Genomic DNA, 20,010 nt, shown 5'->3' with positions numbered 1-20,010 from the left:
ATCACCGCCAAGTGCCTCATGGCTAAAGCCACCAACAAGGTAACCCCCAACATCAAAACTACCATCATTAATCATCCTTCTTCGGATAGCATTGATGAACATGAGGGGACAAATGTGGAGGAGAATGAGTTTGAGACCTTTATGGGTAAACTCAAGGGTAAATCCAAGAAGCACTTCGTTGCTCTCTTGGAACAACTTGGTGAAGCCAATGACATGATCGAGGCTCACGAAGATACCATCTCTAAGATGGAGGGGCATAGTCGCGACTATGCCGATGAGATTTCGGATCTTTCCAATGCTCTTGATGAAGAGCGTGGTCTTCGTTTGGCTCTTGAGGAGTCACACAACAATGATCATGCTAAGTTAAAGAAAGACCTTGATCATGCTCTTGTTGTTTCTCGTGTGCTAAACTCCGAGAAGGCAAAGCTTGGGGTTGATCTTGCTAGACTCAAAGAGGAGTTTGACATTCTCGACAAGGCTCACAAAGTCTTGAAGGGTGTTCATGCTAGCCTCAAGGAGTCTCATGATCAACTCCAAGTGAAGCTAACCAAGGAGAAAGCCACCTTTCCTCATATGGTGTTAATTGATAATGCAAATGCTACTAACCCTTGTTGTGAGCATGTGCATCTTGTTGAGGAGAATTCTAAGTTGAAGGAGCAACTTGAGAAAGGCCTTGTGTCATGCATACAAGGTGAGAAGAACCTCAACGACCTTTTGAGCAATCAAAAGGAAGTTGTGGCCAAGGAGGGGATTGGGTTCGCACCCAAGCCCAAGAACAAGAAGAAGAATGACAAGACCAAACGACCTCCTCCTCTCAAGCAAACTTTTGTGAAGGAGGGAGAGGGTGCTTCCAAGGAGAAGAAGAACAATGCGAAGGGTGGCGGTGTCAAGAAAGGCAATGCCACCCCTCCCAACAAAGCCAGCGACTTTAACCCTTCTTATGTGTTATGTCGTGCTAGTGATGGGCATGTTAATGCCAAATTTGTTGGTTCTCCTCATGATTATATTGAATGGTCTATTGGGGTTCCTAGGACCCTTGTTACTAACATCAAAGGACCCATTACAAAATGGGTACCTAAAACCAAGCATTGATCTCTTGTAGGTGTTTGCTTCTGGTGGGGGATCATGGTTGCTCGATAGTGGAGCTACAAATCATATGACCGGAAGCAAGGACTTGGTGGTGGACGTGCACAAGATTCCATCTATGCCCACCAATTTCAAGTGGGGTGATGCCTCGTCTTCTAAGGTATTGGGACTCGGCAAGGTTGTCATTTCTCATGATCTCACGATCGAGAAGGTCATGCTTGTTGAGTCCCTTGCATACAATTTACTTTCCGTTCGTCAACTTGCAATCATGGGCTTTGCCACTTTCTTTGATATTGATACCGTGGCCCTCTTGTGGAGCAAGACTCTTAAAGTAGCCTTTGCTGGGCATGTCGAGAATGGTCTATATGTGATTAACTTTTCGGAGCGACCCACTAAGACCGCGACATGCCTAATGGCTAAAGTTGATGTGGGATGGCTTTGGCATCGCTGTTTAGCCCATGTCAATATGAGATCTTTGCAAAGTCCTCTCAAGGGGGACCATGTCCGTGGACTAACGAATGTTAGTTTTGCTAAAGATCGTGCTTGCAGTGCTTGTATCGAAGAAAAGCTACATGAGAAGGCTCACCCTCCCACGACTATCATTTACTCGAAGAGGCCTTTGGAGCTCCTTCATTTGGATCTCTTTGGGCCTCCATACTTTGATAGTCTTGGGGGTAGGAAGTATTGCTTGGTGATTGTGGATGACTATTCAAGATACACTTGGGTGTATTTCTTCAAGAGGAAGAGTGAGACCCAACAAACCATCATTGACTTTGCAAATGAAGCCCAACGTCAACACAATGCAAAGATCTTGACAATAATAAGTGACAACGGCACCGAGTTCAAGAACTACACCTTGGATGAGTTTCTTAGTGATGAGGGGATCAAGCATCAATATTCCGCACCTTACACCCCTCAACAAAACGGTGTTACGGAGAGGAAGAACCGGGCGTTGATGGATGCGGCAAGGACCATGATGGCGGAGTTCAAGTCTCCATACAACTTTTGGGCCGAAGCCATCAACACCGCGTGTCATGCATCCCATCGGCTCTACCTCCGCAAGGGCTTGAACAAGACTCCATATGAGATACTCACCGGTAACAAGCCCAACCTCAAGTACTTTCGGGTGTTCGGGTGTAAGTGTTTCATTCTCAAGAAAGGTGTTCGGTTGTCTAAATTTTAGGCTAGAGCTTATGAGGGCATATTTGTTGGTTATGCTACAAACTCTCATGCTTACCGTGTCCTCAATAAATCCACGGGACTTATTGAGGAGACGTGTAACGTGGAGTTTGATGAGAATAACGGCTCCCAAGTGGAGAAAAGTGGCACTTGTGATGTAGGTGATGAAATTCCTCCTCAAGCCATAAGAAGAATGGTTGTTGGTTTTATCCTACCCATTGAGGAACCCCTTGTGGCCGAAGGAGAAGGACAATGCTCCACTCAAGTGGAGCCATCACCAACCCAAGGCCCACACGCTTCCGAAGAACAAAGTGAAGGCCCTCAACCTCATGAACAAGACCAAGGGCAAGATCATGCTCAAGACGGTGTTGACACACCAAGTGATGCCCAAGGTCAAGTTCTCTCCTCCGAGCAAGTTCAAGATCAAGAACAAGCTCAAGACGGCGCTCAAGATGATCAAGTGACCGCTCCTCAACTCACCACCGAGGAGGAATTGGAGCGTCGTGCCGCCAAGATTGCATCCAAGCTCTCCACCAAGGGTCATCTCATTAAGAATGTGCTAGGAAGCATTCAAAAGGGGGTAAGCACTCGTAGACAATTGGCAAACTATTGTGAACATCATGCGTTTGTCTCTTGTGTTGAACCCCAAAGGTATAGGAAGCACTCGAAGATCCGGATTGGCTTAATGCCATGCATGAAGAACTCAACAACTTCGAGTACAACAAGGTGTGGAGATTAGTGCCAAGGCCAACGGGGAACCACAATGTCATTGGAACCAAGTGGATATTCAAGAACAAGCAAGATGCTCATGGGACCATCATTCGCAACAAGGCACGATTGGTTGCTCAAGGCTACTCCCAAGTCGAGGGTATCGACTACGGTGAAACCTTTGCTCGCCTTGAATCCATTCGTTTGTTGATTGCTTATGCTTCTCATCACAACTTTAAGTTGCAACAAATGGATGTGAAGAGTGCTTTTCTTAATGGTCCTATTAATGAGTTGGTTTATGTCAAGCAACCCCCCGGGTTCGAGGATCCCTACTTTCCCGATCATGTGTATCAACTCGATAAGGCACTCTATGGCCTTAAACAAGCCCCACGTGCGTGGTATGACCACCTTACCGAGTTGTTACAAGATCGTGGGTTTGAAGTTGGGCTAATCGACCCCACTCTTTTTACTAAGAAGGTCAAAGGGGAGTTGTTTGTGTGCCAACTATATGTTGATGACATTATCTTTGGTTCCCCTAACAAATCTTTCAATGAGGAATTTGCCGCACTCATGACCTCAAAGTTGAAGATGTCTTCCATGGGAGAGTTGAAATTCTTTCTCGGTTTCGAAGTGAAGCAAAGAAAAGAAGGAACCTTCATCAACCAAGCCAAATACACTCAAGACATGCTCAAGAGATTCAAGCTAAGTGATGTCAAGCCGGCTTCCACTCCAATGCCCACCAAGTGCCAACTTGACATTGATCCCAATGGTAAAGCGGTGGATCAAAAGGTATATCGTTCCATGATTGGATCCTTGCTTTACCTTTGTGCATCTAGACCGGATATCATGTTGAGTGTGGGAATTTGTGTACGGTTTCAAGCCGCACCTAAGGAAAGCCACTTTGTGGCGGTCAAGCAAATCTTTCGTTATTTGGCTCATACCCCAAACTTTGGCTTATGGTACCTAAGAGGAGCAAACTTCAAGCTTGTAGGGTATTCGGACTCCGATTGGGCGGGAGACAAAGTGGATAGGAAGTCCGCTTCCAGAGGGTGCCAATTCCTTGGTTGCTCTTTGGTAAGTTGGTCTTCTAAAAAGCAAAGTTGTGTGTCTCTCTCGTCCACCGAAGCGGAGTATGTGGCGGCCGGCAATTGTTGTGCACAACTCTTATGGATGAGGCGAACTTTAAAGGATTGCGGTGTCATTTGTGACAAAGTGCCTCTTTGGTGTGACAATGAAAGTGCCATCAAGATTTCTCTCAACCCGGTGCAACACTTCAAGACGAAGCATATTGAGATTCGGTATCACTTCATCCGGGATCACATTAGGCGAGGGGAGATCGAGCTCAACTACGTCAACACTCATGATAACCTTGCAGATATTTTCACGAAGCCGTTGGATGAAGCAAGATTTCGCGAGTTAAGGCATGAGCTAAATATCATTGATTCGAGCAATGTTGCTTGAACCCTTGCACACCCCACCATACTCAACTTGTTGTCTTGTTTAGATGTAGGCATGGACATAGGGGGAGTGTTGTTTTCTCAATGAACTCTCCCTCCCCCCATTATGCATAAATTGATCAACTCTTTCACATTAGCCATTTTTGATGGTACTTGTGCTTCAAAGACGAGTTTTGGTCATGGACCCAAGGATAATACTTCGCAGTACCATACCAATTGACTCAAACATAGGTGGCTCCGGCCACCGCCCTCTCTTTGGAGAGGTTGTGTCTCGAGGTTGTTTCTTGTTGTCCTTTGCCTTTCTCTCTTCGTGTTGAGCGTGTTCTTGTGGTGTCTTGTTGGCTTGAAGATTCCGTGCGAAGAACTTTTTTCTTGTGTTTGAAACGTGCATCTTCCTGAGCTCGCGGTACTACCGTGGCCAGCCACGGTACTACCGCGTGTGGTGTGCACGGTACTACCGCACCTAGCGCGGCAGTAATTTTTTACTGCCGCCTGGGAGAGCGGTACTACCGCTTCGGTGCGGTACTTCCGCCCGAGCGGTACTACCGCGATGAAGCGCGGTACTACCGTGCTGACGAGTGCGCGTGGGGGGTTATGACTCGGGCAGGGGGAGTTTCAACTCCCCATACCCATTCACTTGTCTCTCTCCATGCCGCCTCTCTCTCTCTTGCTCAAGAACGGCGCCGGAGACCCTCGCCGAATCTCCTTCTCCGGCCACTCTCCTCGGATTCTGACCGGTGGGATCGTTCCCCACCACTTCCTCTTGCCATGGACCAAGGTTTCTCCCCAAATCCCTCTCTCTCTTGGTTGTTCTTTTGCCTCTAGGTTTTTGGGGAGATGCATGTGTTCTTGAGATTTTAGGCCAAATCTTTGCAAGAGTAGGATGTAGGAGAGTAGTGTTGCGTAGAAATTATACTTGATATGTTGTCCTGTGGTAGATTTGATCAACCGTAGTACCGCCGTGTTTTCGCGGTTTTTCTCAGATTCAAAGTTGTTTGGATCCGCCGTCGTGCGGTACTACCGCATCTTCTGTGCGGTACTACCGCAGGTCCGGTACTACCGCCCGTCAGGTGCGGTACTACCGCACGAGCTGTGGTACTAAGGTCCTACTACCGCTCCAAGTCCCGGTACTACCGTGTCTTCACACGGTACTACCGCGACTAGGAGTACTAAGATTTTAGTACCGCGCGACCTGGCAGTACTACTGTTGTTGTCCAATCTTCTTCTTGGCAATTACCACGTATGCTTTCTACTTGTTTCCCTTGTCTTGCTAAGGTATTTGCATTGATTATTCTCGCTCTTTGTGTGTGCTTTTGCTTTGTGTCTTAGGTGGTGGCTCCGGTGCCCCTGCTCGCCGTTCCAATCCCAGTCGTGACACTGGCTCCAAGCGACTGCGCAATCAAGATGAAGCTCCAGAGGGCTCCAGTGCCCCCCAAGCGCAATGTCAAGTCCTCCGCTAGCAAGTACAAGGAACCCGCCAAGGGCATGGACGAGATTCCACTTTCTGAGTTTATCCCTCGAAGGCAGATCAACCCATATGTGAATGCCCGGGCTATCTTCAAAGGCAATGACTTGTTTTGGACCAAGCAGCAGACTCTCATTTATCTGGATGTGATCAAGGCCAAGCAAAACACCTACGTGGATGTCAAGTGGATTGACATGAATCACATGAGGAAGGACAAGCATCGTGAGTACTTTGGAGAGGCTCTGGATTTGGTGGAGCAGTTTGGTATTGAATATGTGATCTCCTTCCACCTGGACAAGGTGCATGCTTATCTGGTGGATATGATGCTCCTGTGCGAGGAGGCGCGTGTGTCTCAGACCCAACCACTTGATGTCTCACACATCATGTGGTGTGAGCTTTGGTTCGCGGTGTTCAACCGCAAGGTACCTATCTATGGACCGTACCTGTTTCTGTTGATCTCCAAGACTTGGGAGAAGCTGTTCCCTGGTGATGAGTTCCTTGCTCCAGACTGGATTTGGCATGAGTCCATCAGTCTCCGTGTCAAGCCCAAGTGGGCCAACACTACCACTCGTGCTGAGGCGTCTGCTGCTAGGAGGGCCGATGAGGAGGAGGCTGAGGCAGAGGATGTTGCTGAGGATCGTGCTGCTGGGTATACCCATCGTTCCTCTGAGCCCTCGTGGGCCAAGAAGCCGAAGGACAAGATGAAGACTCTGTTCTGCATGCAGGCAAAAGGGCATTACAGGACTCACGTTGCTTCCAAGGAGAGTCGCCGCCGTGACAAGAGGATCATGAAGGTCTTTGGTGAGGCAGAATCCAGCGGGTCAGAGAGGCACATCACCCTGGAGGCCGAATGGATGGCGAAGCAAGGCTACAAGTGGACTGATTCTGAGGAGGACATCGAGGAGACCGTCCCCGCCGCCGAGTCTGACGGGGAGCGTTGGAGCGATTTCTCTGCGTGAGCCACCCCTTGTGTGTAGGTGTCCTCTCTGCCTTTTTGGCGTCTCGATGCCAAAGGGGGAGAGAGTGTAGGGATTTGCGTGCTTGCGAGTCGTGTGTCGTGTTTGGTGTGTTTGCTTTATCGTTTGAACCTCGTTTGCTTTGGTTTGGTTTGCGCCTTTGAGACTTATCCTTCATATGGTGTAAGACATATGCACTCTATCCTATCTTAGTGAGCTTATGATAAAATTGTGCTACTTATGTTATGCTCTTGTTTGCTATCTTGTCTAGTGTTAGCCTTACTTTTGCAAGATATGCCTTGTCTATAAAATATAGGGGGAGTGTTGATCCTAGTATGTGTGTCGTGCAGTCCAAAGCACCCATCTAGATTGCACACATCTAGGGGGAGCCCGTCTATATTTTAGAGAGGAGGGGTTTGCGTTTGCTCAATATTATTTTCCTTTGGGCAAATCCCGTATTGTCATCAATCCACCAAAAAGGGGGAGATTGTAAGGGCATATTTATCCCTAAGGTGTTTTGGTGATTGATGACAATGCTTTTGCGGACTAATCGTGTGCCTTGAGTTTCTCAGACGTTTCATCGCTAGGCACAAGACGGTTTGGTGCCCCTCGAAGACTATTGAAGACGGTGTTCTTTTTACATTTCTTTTCGGTGGAATTGAGTCGTAGGAAAGCCGTACTATCAAGAGGGGGTCCGCTTCGGAAAGGTTTGGGTGGAATCATCACGTACACGTTTTCTTCGTTGTCTCCACCTTTCCCCCTGCGCTTTGGAGCATCCTCCGTTTATCCTCTATGCAATATGTCTTGGTTGCTGATATTGGGTTTGCGGTAGTACTGCTCCCTGGAGCGGTAGTACCGCAGGCACCTGCGGTAGTACCGAACCTCGGCGCGGTAGTACCGCAGGAGCCCACGGTAGAACCGCTCCTCTGGAGCTGTAGTACCGTGGCCCCCAGGCCAAGTGCCGCTGCATTGCGGTAGTAGGGGCAGATGTAATTTTTTACATCCGCGCCTCCGCGGTAGTACCGCACCTTGTGCGCGGTAGTACCGCGCGTGGCCTGGCTCATCCGCCACGCGGTAGTACTGCTCCTCCATCTGTAGTACCGTGTCGGATTTTTGCATCGTTTGATTTTCAGCGGAAGTAGGTACGGATGTATTTTTATTCATCCGCGTCTTTCCCAGGCTAGGCCATTCATGCCTTGCGGTAGTACCGCAAGGGGGAGCGGTAGTACCGCTCCTGTGGAAGTACTGCTCTCAGCCTCTGTGCTTCAGGCTTGACCTAGTTCCTGCCGTAGCAGCGGTCACCCGCGGTAGTACCGTGTGGTCGTGCGGTAGTACCGCTTGTCAGGGGCGGTAGTACCGCGAGTCGCGGGCTGGTTAGGTGGATAACGGTTGGATTTAGTTCTCGACTATAAAAGGGGTGTCTTCTTCCTCTAGTTGACCACCTCTTCCAACCCTAAGCTCCATTGTTGCTCCGAGCTCCTTTTTCGCCCGATCTCACTCCCTAGCCAATCAAACTTGTTGATTTGCTCGGGAGTGGTTGAGAAGGCCCCGATCTACACTTCCACTAAGAGAAATTTGATTTCCCCCCACTAATCCCTTGCGGATCTTGTTACTCTTGGGTGTTTGAGCACCCTAGACGGTTGAGGTCACCGCGGAGCCATAGTCCATTGTGGTGAAGCTTCGTGGTGTCATTGGAAGCCTCCAATTAAGTTGTGGAGATTGCCCCAACCTTGTTTGTAAAGGTTCGGTCGCCGCCTCCAAGGGCACCAATAGTGGAATCACGGCATCTTGCATTGTGTGAGGGCGTGAGGAGAATACGGTGGCCCTAGTGACTTCTTGGGGAGCATTGTGCCTCCACACCGCTCCAACGGAGACGTACTTCCCTTCAAAGGGAAGGAACTTCGGTAACACATCCTCGTCTTCACCGGCTCCACTCTTGGTTATCTCGTGCCTTTACTTGTGCAAGCTTATTTGTGCTATATCTCTTGCTTGCTTGTGTGCTTATTGTTGTTGCATCATATAGGTTGCTCACCTAGTTGCATATCTAGACAACCTACTTTGATGCAAACTTTAAATTGGTAAATAAAAGCTAAAAATTGTTAGTTGCCTATTCACCCCCCTAGTCAACTATATCGATCCTTTCACATAATTTATAGGAACAAGAATCAACTAGCATAGGAAGGCAAAACAAGTATAACTTCAAAACTTTAAGCACATAGAGAGGAAACTTGATATTATTGCAACTCCTACAGGCATATATTCCTCCCTCATCATAATTTTCAGTAGCATCATGAATGAATTCAACAATATAACCATCACATAGAGCATTCTTTTCATGATCTATAAGCATAGAAATTTTTCTACTCTTCACATAAGCAAAATTCTTCTCATTCAGAATAGTGGGATCACTAATTCCTAAAGTCGACACTCTTCCAAACCCACCTTAGATGATAGTATTATTCATACTCCAAAAGATATAAGTGAAGTTCATGGAGCATTCCACAATTAATATAGACTAACCAATATCCAAGCTCAAAATATGTAAGTGAAGCACACGAAACATTCTATAAAACCATACTCAAAAGATTTAAGTGAAGCACAAAGGGCAATTCTATAAGATCATACTTAAAAGATATAAGTGAAGCACATGAAGTATTCTATAAATCAATGAAGGGCTATCTCATGCTAGCATGGTTCGTAAAGGAAAAACAAAAACACAAAGGACACAAATCATGTGAACAAAACAAAAACCGAGGTATACCGATATTTGTTGAAGAAGAAAGATGGGATGCCAACCGGGGCATCCCCAAGCTTAGATGCTTGAGTATCCTTTGAAATATTTACTTGGGGTGCCTTGGTCATCCCCAAGCTTGAACTCTTGCCTCTCTTTATTCTTCTCATATTGATAGTTCCTCGATCTTCAAACACTTCATCCACACAAAACTTTAACAAAAACTTTGTGAGATCCATTAGTGTAATAAAGCAAACTACCACTATAAGGTACTGTAATAAACTCATTATTTATTTATATTGGTGTTAAACCTACTATATTCCAACTTCTCTATGGTTCATACCCCCCGATACTAGCCATAGATTGATCAAAATAAGCAAACAACACACGCAAAACAGAATCTGTCAAAAACAGGACAGTCTGTAGTAATCTGGAGGTTTAGCAAACTTCTGTAACTCCAAAAATTATGAAATAAATTTGACAATTTGAAAAATTTGTACAGAAGTAATGTGAAAAACGTTTCAGACCCATTTGACTTTCCAGTAAAAAAATTAAAATCATGCGCTACAGCCAAAGTTTATGTTTTTGTTCTGCACATAGTAAACAAGCGATCTAATCATCCTAAAACCAAAACTTGGCATATTATTTTTATAATACAATGGATATATACAAGGGGATAATTATTTAGAGAGAAACTTCCATGAAAAATTCTACATTGTTTCCGTGAGCATGAACACAAGTGCTCAAGGTCGACCCTCACTTCTTCAATGCAAAACTTTCCAATCACTTCTCTTTTTGAAAACTTTTTAGGCATGAGAGGCAAGTAAAAAAAAATTTGGTATTTTCATTCTTAAATTTTTTTTTTATGTTTCATCCACAACTAAACATAAACAAAAAGGGAAAACAAAATCTACTTAGTGAAGAAAGCAAGCAAGCACACACGAGAATATCAACTCCACGCTATTACTCCCCGGCAACGGCGCCAGAAAAGAGCTTGATAATCCCCAAGTGCAGGGAATCATCGTAGCAATTCCCAATGGTGGAAGTGATAAGTATGGAGCGTCGAACCCACAAGGAGCTAAAGGTAAGATCAATATTCTCTCAAGTCCTATCTGCCACTGATACGACTCTATGTACACCGAACGTTTGCTTCCAACTAGAAACGAGAAATAAAACTACATTGTGGGGTATGAAGAGGATAACTTTGCATGGTATCGGAGAGCTAAAATATAAAAGTAGGTGCTGTTATCATAAAGTTAGAATATATTATAAATAGCGAGTATGGAATAATGGTGGATCGGTGTGCGGAATTGTCCTAGGCAATTGTTAACAAGACCGGTAGTCGTCATTGCAATTTCATATGAGGGAGAGGCATAAGCTAACATACTTTCTCTACTTGGATCATATGCACTTATGATTGGAACTCTAGCAAGTATCCGCAATTACTAAAGATCATTAAGGTAAAACCCAACCATAGCATTAAAGCATCAAGTCCTCTTTATTCCCATACGCAACAACCCCCTTACTCGGGTTTGTGTTTCAGGCACTCACCAACCCACTATAAGCGAATCATGAACGTATTGCAACACCCTACAGCGGGAATCCCTCACGCTTGCGCGACACGGAGGGCACCATAGGACAGCACCAAAATAAAGCATACAACTCCTACCAATCTAGATCATCAATCAACCCAAAGACAAAGGATATCTACTCAAAACATCATAGGATGGCAACACATCATTGGATCATAATATGTGGCATAAAGCACCATGTTCAAATAGGGATTACAGCGGGGTGCGGGAGAGTGGACCGCGTAAAAGAGATGAGGATGGTGATGATGGTGGTGATGTTGATGAAGACGATCACCGCGGCGATGATTCCCCTCTCGATGGCACTCCGGTGCCACCAAGAGAGAGGAGGAGAGGTTCTCCCCCTTGTGCTTCCTCCTCCATGGCCTCCCCCCCTAGATGGGGAGAGGTTCTCCCTCTGGTCCTTGGCCTTCATGGCGATGATGGCCCCTCCGGGATCCTCCTCCATGGCCTCCAGTGATGATGGCCCCCTCCAGCAGGGTGCCAGAGAGGGCCTAGATTGATTTCTTCTGGCTACAGAGGCTTGCGGCGGCGGAACTTTCGATTTAGTGGAAAACTCATATGCAAGATGATAAACAGTAAAACCTGATTCATAGTCTCGCCTCTAAGACAACCTCAAGTGTTGTTTGTGATAATGTTTTTCAGATATTAGGATATCGTTAAGTGTAACGACAGTCTTCAAAAACCATGTAGTATTGTTAGGATTATATCCACGGCATCTCATGTATAATAAAAATGTATACAAAAAATGTACAATGTCTATGAAAACAGTTGATCGTGTATTTAGAAGATATTAATCAACCAATTGAAAAAAATGTTAATTTGTATTTTAAAAGGATAATCAAGCACTTGAAAAATGCTATATGTATATAGAAAAAATGTTAATCAAGCATTTGAACTTTTTTAATATCTATTGGAAAACTGTTGACCATGTATTCCAAAAATGTTAACCTCGTATTTAAATAATTTCAAACCTGTATTCGGAACGTGTATTAGATATATACCAAAAATATACAAGTGTATGTAAACTAATAATGAAAATATAAGCTCTCAAAAAAATTATCATGTGTTTCAAAAACATTAACTGTTTATAAAAATATACAATTTTTTTTACTATGTACTCACGAAAAAGTTAACATATGGTGAACAAAAAAGAACCAATCAAAAGCGGCCAAACACAAAGTAAAAAAAGAAGAAACCCAATAAAACCAAAAAGAAAGAAAAATAAAATATAAAAAGTAGCAAATCACTTCAAAGAATGAAAATAAAAAATAAGAAAAAACAAAGAAAACCCACAAAACTGATTAAAACCCAAAAAATAATAAAAATCAGAATAAAGAAAGAAAGGTAAAAGGAAATAAAAAAGAAAAACAAAAAACAAGTGAAAATCAAGAAAGAAACTAAGAAAATCAATGAATAAGCGAAGAAAACAGGGGAAAACATGTATAAAACAAAGAATAAAGAAAGAAAAACAAGTAAACAACAAACAAATATCCCCGGATAAAACTAGACTAAACCATTCAGCAACCACGAACTCGAACAAAGAAACCCAGTTTGCGTCTAGTAGCTACATTGCGGGGGCAAAACCTTCAGTTTGCGTCTCCTATTTGACACGTAGGTCGTTCGTTAGCGACCTAGCCCCTACCCCTTACAGGATCTGATTTTCTTTTGCGCCATCCCATTTCGGGCTCCTTCTCCATCAGTTTTGGGAAGGTTGTAGAATCTTCTCTGAAGCCGTTTTTTATTCTGTTTTTTTATTTTTTCCTTTCTTTTTCTTTTTATTCTTTTCTTTTACGTTATTTTTTATTACATTTTTTGTTTCCTATTCTACTGTATTTTTATTCTTCTTTCCTTTTTAAATTTTTCCTTTTTTTCTCATTTATAACCATTTTTCAATTTTGTGAACATATTTTCACAAATCACGAACGCTTTTTTAAAATCTTGAACATTTTTTTACTCATAAACATGTGAAAGTTTATCAAATTTGTGAAAAAATTTCACCAAGTCGCGATTTTTTATAAATGACAAACATTTTTATAAATTCGCAAACATTTCTTGAAATTCTGAACACTTTTTTTATCCCGTGAACCATTTTTTGGATCGGTGAAAATTTTACAATAGAGGCGCATTTTTTCTGAAATTGGTAGAACAATTTTTGTAATTCAAGAACATATTTTTGTTTTGACGAATATTTAGAAATGTATGGATATTTATTGTATCAGGGACTATTTTTAAAATTTCGTGAATATTTTTTAAAATTCATACTAGTTTTTGATTCACAATTGCTTATTCAATGTCATAACCACTTTTTATTCACAATTTATTTTTTTCAATTTTATAACATTTTTTGATGTCTTGAACATATTTTTATTGTAATTTTTTCATGAAATTTCAGAACATTTTGAAATCCCAAATTAATTAAAACAGAGAAAATCAGAAAATAAAAAAAATAAATTAAAAACCAAGCGCGCCGCACATGGGACGGCCCAAAAGGGCATGCTGGGGAGTGACCAGTGCTAAAAATTTGAAAGTCCGGTCTTTTTTATAATATAAACAAAATTTAGAAATTTTCTGAAAAAACAATTTAGGAAAATTCTGAACATTTTTGGAAAAAATCATTTTTTAAGTCGATCATTTTTTGAAAATTTAAATAAAAGTTGATATATTTTGTAGAAAATCTGGACATTTTTTGAAACTTCGAACAAATTTTGAAAATCTTGACAATTTTTTTATTTTGAACATTTTCTGTAAATTAAATTATTTTGGAAGTTCTAAACATTTTTTGAAACACGTTGTCGCTCGCTTTGTTCATGCATGCTGACCAGCGAACGGCTGTTGGGTGTTCTCTCTTCGCGCATGCTAAGAGGGTATTTGGGTTCCCTAAAAAAAGAAAGTATTTAGGCTGAGCTCGTGCATGTTGAGGCGGCCCCGTGCAGTGTACCAAACATCCAAAATGGCTCGAGAAGGGCACTTTTGAGCTCGTGCACCCTCCAGCACTCTACCAAACACACCCTATATGGCATAGCACATGCCAGGCAGCGGACACGCGCGCCCCCTGCTGCACCGCGCACCCCAGGCAGTGGCGGCCGGAGGCCCCTATTTCTTGTTTCCCTTCTTATTTCGTTTTTTCTATGATTCAGGATTTCAAAAACATTCCAAAATTTGAAAAATATGCGAACTTCAAAAATGCTCGTGGAGCCAAAAACGTAGCTGAATTTGAATAATGTTGATGAATTTGAAAAAATGTCCATGAATTTGGATAATGATGACCTTTTTTTATCAGCTGAACAAATTGTGAATTTGACGAACATTTTTTGAACTTTATGAACAAATTCTTATCAAGAACATTTTCTTAAAAAATTGGATGACATTTCTGAAAAATGGATGAAAACTTTGAATTGATGAACATTTTAAAAATTGACGTTGAACCCAACTTTGAGTAAGATGAACAATTTTTGAATTACATGAACATTCTTCAGTTTTTGAACTTGATGAATACATTCTTAATTCAAGATCACTTTTTTTGAAAAATCAGATGAAATTTTTGAAAACTGGATGAACATTTTCTAAAATTATGCAGAATCTTTTTTGTATTTTATGAACAAGTTTTGAATTTCATTAATATTTTTTGAATTTAGTGAACAAAAAATGTTCAAGATTTTAAAAAAATGTTCAAAGAAAGAGAAAGAAAACAAATAATAAAAACGGTGATGAAGAAGAAATTAAAATTTGAAGAATAAAAACAGAAAAAGAAATATAAAAAAACTGGGGGACCTCGCGGCCCACATGGGCCGGCCCAAAAGGCAGGCAGAGGAGGTGGGTGGGGGGGGGGGGCGCTACGGGGCTAGGGGGTGTAGGATTATTGATCCAGCTTAGCGCGTGGTACTGGAGGTCGAGACGAAAGAAGCACTCGCGCTAAGCTGATCAATAATTCTACACGTACAAAGAGGCTACGTAAACCTTCCTTCCTAATTCTATCCCCCCCCCCCCCCTCCTATTTTCAGTGGGGTGGGCCCCACCTCTGCCTAACACCAACCAAAATCTATCAACTACCTAATCACGTAACATTACGTTAACTTCTTTCCTAAGTGTGGCATTGCTCAAGCTGGATATAGTCGCCGCGCAATTGAAGGCCAGAAACGCACGATGAACACAAGAAGAGGCTCGTCCTCCTCGTGCGGCTGTCCTGTAACCTCGGCTTGTTTGCGAGCTCAAGGCCCATGCGCAACCCTCATTCTCCGGCTTGTCCCAAATTAGCACGCGCTTATAAAATGACGAATCCTCATCTCCGGCTCCTATTTAGTCCAACTTGTAAGAAATAAAGTAGACCCCTTCCATTGGCTGAGGGGCCCAAACCTCCTAAACACCTCCCATTTGATTGTAATTGTATCAACTGATCGGGAGGTGTTGATCGTCGTAAACCATGAGCAAAGGCGCCATAATCGGCGCGTCCACCGTCCTGGTGGTGGCGGTCGTCGCTGCCGTCTGCGTCGTGTCCTTCAAAGAAGCTAAAAATGAGGAGGACAGCACGGAGCTGACGACGTCGATCAAGTCGATCAAGTCCTTCTGCCAGCCCGTGGACTACAAGGCGGCGTGCGAGAAGACGCTGGGGGAGACGGCCGGCAATGCGACGACCACGACGGAGCTGGCCAAGGCCATCTTCAAGGCCACCTCGGAGCGGATCGAGAAGGCCGTGCAGGAGTCCAGCCTGCTCAACGAGCTCAAACATGACCCACGCACGTCGGGCGCGCTCAAGAACTGCAAGGAGATGCTCCACTATGCCATCGACGACCTCAAGACCACCTTCGACCAGCTCGGCGGCTTCGAGATGACCAACTTCAAGCACGCCATGGACGACCTCAAGACGTGGCTCACCTCCGCGCTCACGTACCAGGAGACCTGCATTGACGGCTTCGCCAACACCACGACCGACGCCTCCGCCAAGATGCGCAAGGCGCTTAACGTCTCCCAGGAGCTGACGGAGAACATCCTGTCCACGTGGACGAGTTCGGGGACACCATCGCCAACCTGGACCTGTCCATCTTCAGCCGGCGGCTGCTCGGGCACGACGGCGCGCCCAGGTGGATGTCGGACGCCAAGCGGAGGCTGCTGGAGGTGTCTCCCAGCGAGCCCGACTTCAAGCCGGACATGACGGTGGCGGCGGACGGCAGCGGCGACTACAAGACCAACAACGAGGCGCTGGCCAAGGTGCCGCTCAAGAGCGAGGACACGTTCGTGATGCACGTCAAGGAGGGCACGTACAAGGAGTACGTCTCCGTGGCGCGCAACGTGACGAACCTCGTCATGATCGGCGACGGGGCCGGCAAGACGGTCATCACGGGGGACAAGAACTTCATGATGAACATCACCACCAAGGACACGGCCACCATGGAGGCGATCGGCAACGGCTTCTTCATGCGCGGGATCACGGTGGAGAACACGGCGGGCGCCAAGAACCACCAGGCCGTGGCGCTGAGGGTGCAGAGCGACCAGTCGGTGTTCTACGAGTGCCAGTTCGACGGGTACCAGGACACGCTGTACACGCACACCAGCCGGCAGTACTACCGCGACTGCACCGTGAGCGGCACCATCGACTTCATCTTCGGCAACGCACAGGTGGTGTTCCAGAACTGCTCCAGGTGCGCAAGTGCATGGAGAACCAGCAGAACATCATCACGGCGCAGGGGCGCAAGGAGAGGCACTCCGCCGGCGGCATCGTCATCCACAACTGCACCATCGAGCCGCACCCGGAGTTCAAGGACCACATCGGCAGGCTCCGGACGTTCCTGGGGCGGCCGTGGAAGGAGCACTCCCGCACCCTCTACATCCAGTCGGAGATCGGCGACCTCATCGACCCGCAGGGGTGGCTGCCGTGGCTCGGCGACTTCGCGCTCAGCACCTGCTACTACGCCGAGGTGGACAACCGGGGGCCGGGGGCCGACATGAGCAATCGCGTCACGTGGAAGGGCGTCAAGCACGTCACCTACCGGCAGGCGCAAGAGAAGTACAACGTCGAGAGGTTCATCCAGGGGAAGCTCTGGATCTCCAAGTACGGCGTGCCCTTCATCCCGGGGTTGCTGCCGCAGGAGCAGGCCGCCCACACTGACACTGAGCCAAGCTAGCGTTCTTTCGGGGTCGAGGATGAAGATGGATTGTGGACAAGGGTTGTTAATTTTATGGATAGAGGATCGGTTGTACGTACACTGTTGTTGATGTATATCATCTGTGTATCGTCGTACAGTATATGTGAGATGCATGTCAATGTAGAATGTAGAATGTATGTGCGTGTACACTGCTCTTTCGGACACCCATGCTCACAATTGGACAACTTACGACTCAAATAGAACAGGATTTAAGACAGTTTAATTACCACATGTTGATCTTTTTGCTTGTGTTTATCTATCTAGACGTCTTGCAGTGCTAAATTGTACTCCTTCGAACACCGACTTTTTTTAAAAGATCCAGCTTCCTGATTTTCTTTTCAAACACCGACTTTTTTTTTAAGATCCAGCTGTTGCTGCCATTCATTTCATTAGCAGAGAGAACACCGACTTGTAAATGAGCCAAACTTGGACCTGGATCCTCGCCAACAAGGGAATAAATAGATGCACTTGCCAGAAAAAAGGTGATGCCAAATTGAAAAATGCCAACACATTGTCGCTTCCTATTTGAAGAGAGCAAACGAAATTATGTTCAGTAAAGCAAACAAATATTTCCTTTTATTCCGGGCAAAACCATGAGGAAGATACATAAGCAAGCAACAACATCATCAAACAACAGCATGACACCCTTTGATAGTTACAAATACTGAATACACGACCTTTTTAACTTGTCAAGTCCACACTCTGCTCAGTGCTCCCGCGTCACTACTTGCGATTGGAGCGGCTTTATTAGATCAGGAAAAAAGCACACAAAAATCATACCAGGGCCAGCATAATCATAATCATAACCATATGTGTTCCCTCTCAGCTGGTTCAGTTGTAGGCGTCTGGGTTGGCGACGAGGTAGGCCTCGGCGGCCTTGAAGATGGCCGTGACAGACTCCTTGGCCTTGGTGATCTCATCGTTTACCTCCACGCCCGGCAGCAGCTTGTAGGTCGACTCCACCTTAACGACGCTCCCACCGTTGGCCGCCGGCTCCACCTTGATGTGCGAGGTGGCCGTCTCGATGGCGGTGCCGATGCCGCCGCCCTCGATGAGGGTGGACTTGCACTCGCACTTGTCGGCGTCGATGAACTCGAGCCTCTCTTTCATGAGGCTGAAGGGCATGGCTGCAAGATCAACTGTGTGTTATGCTTTGACCCAGGATGTGTACCAGACTGGAGCTGACATGAATTGTGCGTGACGTTCCGTTTCAAAAAGAAAATTGTGCGTGACGTGTGGTACCTGAGGTGAAGTTGAACTGCCTGACGCTGCCGATGCCGCCTTCGCCCTCAACAGGGTGGGCGCTGGCGACGATGTGCGGTGCGAGCTTAGGGGCCAGTGTGTGCCAGTCCATGACGCCGGCGCGGAAGAGGCGCGCTGCGGCCACCGGCGATTCAATCTCGTGGGTCCAGCTGTCGGTGGAGGCCATTGCTGTGAGGATCAAGGACGACCGGTGCAAATGATGTGTTGAGCTGTAGTTGTAATGGCTTAGAGCTGCTTGGTTTCCTGGAGAGCGGAAGTGAGCGCTATAAATAGAGGCTCCAAGGCGGGGGTTGGTGAAGCTTGAACGGATAGGTGTGGTGAGTAGTGGAGGCTGGTGAAGGCACCAAGCCAGGGTCGAGTTTTTTCAAATTGGATGGCACCGTCGGTCGGCTGAGCTTTTTATTATTGTAGGGTCTGAAAGCTCGCCCTTTCTCAATATATATTTAGTTAACGGCGAACAATGTGTTGTCCAATTGGCACCACGGACCGCGTGGACAAATTGTTCCAGAATGTTTAGTTTAAGAAGAAGAATGACGGACTCCTAGTCAAAGCAAGAGATAGATAGTGGGGGTTGGTGTGGTTAGAACGAATTAACACCGACGCGAGCGACGACGACACACAGCGCGTCCACCGGCGGCGACCATCAGTGACATGCAACCTCGCGTGTTTACATGTAGAACTACGATCTGGCATGCATGTTCCGTGTGAACTCTCTTGTACTAGTACGCAGTGATTTAGGATTCCAGGGGGACGTTTAACTGCAAATTAGGAGGTAATATCATCAGAAGTCATAAAACTTGCGCTCAATGTTCAGTTTGGTGCTAAAACTTTTAAATACGGATTTATGGTCACATAACTTGTCCCTGCGTGCAAATACGGTGTTTCTTTTCGTATTCAGCCGCATGGCCTATCCACATGGCGTGCCAGACTGGTGGAGGCCCATCTGTCAGTGGTTGGGAGTGCACAAGGTGTTAGGTGACATAGCAGACCGATTTTTTTCATAGAAAACCCCCTCACAATTTATTTAATTGTGCATAAAGCCATCAAATATAATAAAAAATGATGGCGATCTCTCAACCTCGAGCGTGGAAAGCACATGAGCTAACCGCTACACTAAGCATCTATCAGTGTCTATAAAGAGAAACACCAAATTTTATATATTGTCCATGACAACTACTCGTATTCATGTTCTTTTTCTCTCGAACCGAATTTTCGATAACCGATTGGTCCCCGGAAAAATTGATATCGCCCGAAAATTTTGAATTTAAACGACAGGAAATATGTCAAATATAATAACTTTCGCATGCATACAATATCATATCTATACCACTACATAGTACACATAATTTTTTGAACTTGGAAGTCCACTGCAGCATCCCACCAAATTCCCACTGGATAGATCCAAGCCGTTTATTTGCAAGTTATGATTGCTA

At 45.3% G+C, this 20,010-nt stretch overlaps 1 protein-coding gene and 1 pseudogene across 1 annotated transcript; one reads left to right on the top strand and one right to left on the bottom strand.

The window, feature by feature from the left end:
• The first annotated feature begins 15,565 nt into the window (after positions 1 to 15,565).
• LOC123049449 (pectinesterase-like) lies at positions 15,566 to 17,543 on the top strand (annotated as a pseudogene).
• Positions 17,544 to 17,868: 325 nt separating this feature from the next.
• On the bottom strand, positions 17,869 to 18,826 carry LOC100873096 (pathogenesis-related protein 1). The gene is made up of 2 exons (XM_044472362.1): positions 18,557 to 18,826; positions 17,869 to 18,441 (listed from the first exon to the last, which is right to left on the bottom strand). The coding sequence occupies exons 1-2, from the start codon at positions 18,741 to 18,743 to the stop codon at positions 18,146 to 18,148; spliced, it is 483 nt and encodes a 160-aa protein (XP_044328297.1). The 5' UTR covers positions 18,744 to 18,826; the 3' UTR covers positions 17,869 to 18,145.
• Between the last annotated feature and the right edge of the window lie 1,184 nt (positions 18,827 to 20,010).

The sequence above is a fragment of the Triticum aestivum genome, chromosome 2D (genome assembly GCF_018294505.1).
Source record: "Triticum aestivum cultivar Chinese Spring chromosome 2D, IWGSC CS RefSeq v2.1, whole genome shotgun sequence".
Classification (NCBI taxonomy): Eukaryota; Viridiplantae; Streptophyta; class Magnoliopsida; order Poales; family Poaceae; genus Triticum; species Triticum aestivum.
The sequence above is the reverse complement of the archived record's forward strand: the minus strand, read 5'-3'. Positions and strand labels throughout refer to the sequence as shown.